The sequence below is a fragment of the Saccopteryx bilineata genome, chromosome 2 (assembly GCF_036850765.1).
Source record: "Saccopteryx bilineata isolate mSacBil1 chromosome 2, mSacBil1_pri_phased_curated, whole genome shotgun sequence".
Lineage (NCBI taxonomy): Eukaryota > Metazoa > Chordata > Mammalia > Chiroptera > Emballonuridae > Saccopteryx > Saccopteryx bilineata.
The window spans coordinates 173,683,406-173,689,405 of record NC_089491.1 but is presented as its reverse complement, the minus strand read 5'-3'; the positions used below and the strand labels follow the sequence as shown (position 1 = coordinate 173,689,405).

The window sequence follows — 6,000 nt, the reverse complement described above, 5'->3', positions numbered from 1 at the left end:
GGCTGTGAATGCTGGCCAGTCACCTCGTGTCCCTCTTTAGCCCTGATTTCAGTCTGCTCTCCTGTCTTACAGCCATTTGGCGGTCGTATCCCTCTGCAGAATCTCGGAGTCCCTCCCAGCAGCTAGTAGGGGACCAGGCACAGTGGGGGGGGGGGGGGGAGGCTCGGTAAGCATTTGCTCCATTGCACTCAGTGGCTCCATGCACTTTTCCCAACAACGTTCCCCTGGTCCCTTCACCTGAGTATACCATCCCCTCCATTGCAGGAAGAGTATACCCCAGGACTTGTCAAACCAGTGCTGTGATTTGAAGGTCAAGCTTCCTGAGCTGATGTCTCATGAAAATGACTTAAGGTTGATGATCCAGCAAAGTCAATGGAACTTTGAACCCCCAACATTCCCTCACTCCCATAACAGAAAGCCAAGAACACCCCATGGGGCTCTGGTCCCTCATCTCTCACTCTGCAGGGTGCACACTGGCTGCCATGGGGCTTTCTCCCTCCAAAGCTGCCCAGGACTCCATTGGAACCTGCCCTCTTAATGGGCTCAAAGCTGTGTGTGTATGTTAGTGAGGGTCAACTTCCTGGCCCTGTACCCCCAGCTCTGACTCTGTACCCACCCACCAGATGACTCCCTGCAGCCAAGCCTCACTAATTTAAGACAGGGCTTCCTAGATGTGTCACAGCATGGCTTGGAAGTATGTCCTGGGGTAAAGGGGTGACACCACGATGTCCAGAGAAGAGCAGCCAGGCCAGCTGCCTCTCTAAGCCCTCATGGCAGTGGACATCAGAACCACCTCTTGCTTCGACCTCTCACCAGTCAGACACCCTGAGTTAAGGTGGGTTCTCCCTCTTGCAGAACAAAAGAAACACAACAGATATAGTTTGTTCAAGTGACATAGTTCAATATAATCTCTAAAACTCTATGAATTGAACAGATAAAATACCTCTGGGCTATTTTGTTACAAAATATTTGCCATTTGGATTAGTTGCTGGGTGCAACCCTCCTGCCTTTCCCTGGAGAGGTTTCTCTCCAGTGGGGGAAGGGTGCCTGCAGGGAGGAGGAGGTACAGCAGGAAGTGATGTACAGTGGGACACAGGGACAGATGAACAGATGGTCACCAGGGAAGCCTATCGGGATTGGGTGCAAAGAGACATTCTGGCAGGCTGTGGGGGAACAGGTGGTGGGGGGTGGGGTTAAGGATTTCAAGGGTCAAGGGCCCAGGGATGATAAACATGTGTGCCTTTGGGCACGGGCAGGCAGGCAGGCAGGCAGGTGTCCAGGTCAAGCTGCCCCAGGCATAGTCTTGCTCCAGGTCTGGAGGTGAGACTTGCCCAAAAGTGGGTGGGAAAGCTAGTTTCATCTTCACTCTGATTTGGAGCTGGAGTCAAATGGACAACATTGAGAGACAGGCTGGTCCCCCAGAATAAGGCCTAGAGAGTGAATAGAGTTGGAGCCATGTTGGGGTAATTGGACACATACCCAGGAGGCTGTGTCCAGGGGCCCAGTCAGCACTCCATTGCCCCTCAGCCTTGGGAGAGCAGGACGGCCCATGAACATCTCCGGCTGGGCTGTCTGCAAGGGCAAGAGGCTTGTCCAAGGTCTCTGGGGGCTGGGCTCTGGGGTTCGGGACAGAGGTGGGTCCCAGGCTTAGCCTGTTGGTTGATCAGGGGAGGGAGGATACAGACAGTGGGGACTCTTACTTCTCTGGCAGGGAGAAGGGCCAGTTGTACCTTGTCCCAGGCCACTGGGGATTAAAAGCCTCTTACAGCTCAGGCTTGATTCCATGTGCTGCTGAGCCTAAGCTGGTCTGTTTCCTAGGCCAGGACTCCCAGTGCCACCAGTGGGGCCCAAGGCAGTCACCACAGTGGGGTAAGCCCCTACAATGCGAACCTCTGGGTTCTCAGAGAAAGACTCTGTGTGCACCAGCCCTAAGACCTCTGCTGGTCCCCATCTGGAATGGAAAGGCAGGGCTGCAGCAGAGGTGGGAGGGAGGGGCCAGAGTTGCCGTGCCTGTGCCCGTGGATTTGGGGGGGGGGTACTTTGTCCACTGGAAGCAGTATGTGAGCAGGTGACAAGGGGCCTGATGACTGTGCTTCTTCCTGACCAGCCCGTGAAATCCAGGTCAACCACTCCATAAAAACATGTTTAGCCACCTCAAAACCCCTCTTCATTCATAACTCACATTTCCTGCTGCCCTTTTGCAACATCCACTCTTATTTCCAGCCCCCTCACTCAAGATTCATTCATTCCCATCCCCATAGCTTTGCTCCTGCTGGCCTGCTGTCACTCTTTAGGGGCGATCCCTGGCCTGGCCAAGGGCATCAGAGGTGTCTGCATTTGTACACCTCATTTGCTAGCACCCTGTTCCAAAAGGCGCTGTTTGGAGTGTCGCTGTTACAGGAGAGACACAGGGGAAGGGCCAGGACAAGGACAAAAGCAGCTCAGCTGGGCCACAGTGGAGGAGACAGCCCATGGATCACAAGTTATAGAACCCAAGCTGACAAAGACAGAGCCAGAAATAAACTCACTAGGTGACATCATAATGACGTTTGGTGACCAGCACAAACAGAGGAAACTAGGTCATCTGGAGGCTCTGAGAGAAGGAGAATGGGGGTCTTCTAGCTGGCCTAAGACTGCAGCTGGGGCCTGGCACAGGGGCTGGGAGAAGCACATTCACTTTAGACCCGGTCCACACTGATTTCCATTTCTTGGGACACTTGGATAAGGGCTCCAAGTAGGAGGAAAGCTCAATGAAGGACAGCCGTGGGTTGACGGCACAGGACTGAAGTATAGCCTGGTTTGGGACAGATACTTCCTGAAAGGGCATGATTGGCGCCCTGGATCTCCTGAGGTCTTTGAGAGTGGCCACCCAGGCTCTGTGGGGTCACCTAAGGTTGACTCCCAATGCTGGCTGGCCTGAGGAGGTCAGGGAGACCTGCTTTTGCTCTCCTCTGCAATTTTGAGGGTTTGCGACCCTTTTCAGTGCCCCCTGCAGAAGGTGGGTCTGGAAGCCTTCCTGGTGGAGGCGGGCAGGTGGGAGATTTAAAGGCTGAGGGGCAAGCTTGGTGGGGAGCAGCAGGGGAAACAAAAGTGCCTATGGAGCACCTGCTGCTCTCACCCGCCCACTTCTGCCTCCAAAGCCCTCAAGGAGGCCACAGAAGTCATGCAAGAGGGAGCTCTGACACAGTCAATCCTACTTCCATGGGCTGCCTCTGCCCCTCTGCAGACCACTGCCCCTTCTCCGTTTCCTCTTCCACAGTGGAAGAAATTAACCTGGTTCTCACATGTGTTTATGTTTATGCCAGTGCATACTTTGCATTGGTTGGGTATTATTTGGGGCTAGGAAACTAAAAGTAAAAATGTTCATTTTGTAGATATTTGACCTCACAGTTCCACAGCCCGGTTGACTTGACATAGAGAGAGCTGAGACTTGTTCTCCTTTCCTCCTCCCTTTCTCCAAGCTTTCCTGGAGTCTGGGCAGCCCTGGGCAGGCAGGGCCCGGCTGCAGAGAAAGAGCATGCCCTGGGAGGAGGGGGAGGATGTGGTCAGGACAGCCTACTTCTTTGGGGACAGCCCAGCAGCCTCCTGAGCTGTGCCAGGTTTTGGGGGGCAGAGGCAGCACAGAAAGCCCCCTCCTCACACTCCCACTTCCAGGGCCAACTCTCTTGCACCCAGTGTGCCGCCCAAAGCTGACCAGGAAACTGGCCACCTTTTGTCCAGTGCTTAGGTACTGGCTCCCAGCCCCTGTACCACCCTCCCAGGCTGAGGCCCAGGGTCTGACAGATGCAGGACCCAGAAGTTGGGTAGGCCCTCAGTTCTTGTTCTCTCCAGTCTGTGGTCCACGAGGCAAGGCGAACACTAGCGGTGGCAGGAGGATGAGGAGGCCTGGCTGTGCCTGGCTCGCGGGGCCCAGGAGAGGGCTGTAGTGTCTCCAGATTTAAAAGGAGGGCGCTCAACCGAGTCAGGGAAGCATGGTCAAGTGAGGCAAACCCAGGCGCCAGGGATTGGGGTTCTCTTTCCAAAACAACAGTGATGGTGACCAGGAACACAGCATGCCTGGGTGCAGGAACAGTGAAGGGGCAGCCTGAATGGCCCAGGGACCCTGGTGGCAGCCCTCCTGGGACAGCAGTGTGGGCAACAGTCTACACCAGGCTCCTGGAGCCACTGGAGTAGCGGCGCCGGTGCAGCAGGGAGCCTGGCGGGCAGTACTGGTGAGGATGGTTGTAGGGGGGCGGGGGCGGGGGCAGCGGGGGCTGGTGGATGACCTTGACTGGGGAGCCGGGGCCACCCAGGAGTGTGGAGCCACAGGAGTCGGAGGAGGAAGAGGTGTAGCAGGAGAGAGCCTGGCTGAGCAGGGGCTCCATGCGGGCCAAGCAGGGCTTGTCCAGGACAATGACCTTGACAATTTGCTGACACTGCACCAGAGTCCCTGGGGGCGTGGGTGGTGACCGCGGCAGCAGTGGCGGGGGTTGCTCTCTCAAGGGGCTAGGCTGCAGGTCTGGCAGTGGCACTGAAGCTCCCCTCTTGGCCCCCAGCCCGGAGGTGTGCTGGGACGTTTGAAGCCTGTTGTGAATTGACACCTAGTTTAGAAACAGCCAGAGAAGCATGAAATGTTATAGACTAATTCCCAGCTACTAGGACTGGCTACCCTGAGCCTCCCTTCTCCCCTTCCCTGGCTCCTGTGCCCATCAGGGGCTCTCAGCCTTCACCTTGACCCACTCCCCAGCTCTTCACCAGAGGAACACTGGCAGCCAACTGAGGCTCCCTGCCTGCAGACAAGACACTGGTGTGTTCTGCCAAGGACCCTGAGCAGCCTCAGTTCTCCAGGCCTCAGTCTCCTCATCTGTAGGATGGGAGGTGGGACCGCAGGCTCTCAGGTCCTGCCCAGCGCTGCAGTCTGACTGCAGGGACCTGCTTGGGCAGCTTCCAGCCATGGGTGAACTTCTCCCCACCTTTCTCTCTACAAGCCTCTGAGTTTGAAAAGCAGGGGTAAGGGTCTTTGCCTCCTCCCTGCCTCCTAGGCATGTGTTGAGGACGAAGGGAGGACACAGGGACAAGATGAAGCATCTCTGAGACCTTCTAGCCTCTCTCCTCCCTCTGGCTTCATTAAAAGGGAAGCCTCACCATCACTGTTGTTATCACAAAGGCACCCAAACTTCCCCAATGCCTGGGACCCCTGAGGGGTGATCTGGACCTACCCCATGCCCCCAGCCTCCCCAAGGCCATGACCACACAGTCTAGAGCAGCCCAGAGAGCGAAGGCCAGAGGCAGATCCCCTGCTGCCTTAATGACCCAACCTGGGTCCTGGTTAAATTTATTCTGCTGCAGGAAGGGGAACCCAGAAAGGACTCTAATCTTAATCTTCTGGGTGAGGAATGAGGAGGTGGCCCTCTCTCTGAGGCCATGGAGGTCACTGTGAACCACCTGGCCTCCTCTTGCTCGCAGGGGGAGGAGAGGAAATGGGTAGAGGGAGGCTAGAGGAATCCGGAAGGAAAGGGGTTTACTTCCTCACCACCTCAGTCTCTAGATACCACAACCCCCTGCTGGCCCCCGTGCCCTTTGGGGGTGGCCAAGACCCTTCTCTCTGAGGATGCTGCTTAGTGTCCTTGGTACCACCTCCCAGGACAAGCTGCTCAAAGCACAGGGAAATCCAGGCTGCAGGAAGGGGATCTTATCCCCAGGCCTAGACCAGGATGGCCCAGACAAAACGATCTCAGAGCCCTAAACCAGCAAGCAGATCTTAACCTTAATTATTGGCAAAAAGATGTAACTGCAGGAAACCCCCTCCCTGGGTCTGTGCATCCCAGTGGACTGTGTCCCTCTCCACAGCTCCCCAAGCCCCGTTCTGTGCCTGCCCTTCAGTGTTCACAAGCCCCCATGCCATGCTCAGCACGTTGTAGCCTCCCCTCTTCATTCCCAACCTCCAGCCTTGGCAGCACTTTTCAGGCCTGAGACCCCTAAACTAATGGAGGGGCCCCCGGGCCCTGCACTGCCCTGACG

The 6,000-nt window shown here is 56.2% G+C and overlaps 1 protein-coding gene across 7 annotated transcripts in view; it reads right to left on the bottom strand.

Moving 5' to 3' along the window:
• Positions 1-895: 895 nt before the first annotated feature.
• Positions 896-6,000, bottom strand: part of IQSEC3 (IQ motif and Sec7 domain ArfGEF 3) — a 128,932-nt gene continuing 123,827 nt past the window's right edge. For 2 of the 7 annotated variants that reach the window (XM_066258633.1, XM_066258637.1), the window contains exon 14: positions 896-4,580. In XM_066258633.1, the coding sequence (XP_066114730.1) occupies positions 4,143-4,580 (438 nt within the window). In that variant the 3' untranslated portion in view covers positions 896-4,142. The remainder of the gene's footprint in view (positions 4,581-6,000) is intronic. The other 5 variants (XM_066258634.1, XR_010729181.1, XM_066258636.1 and 2 more) reach the window with 5 other exon arrangements.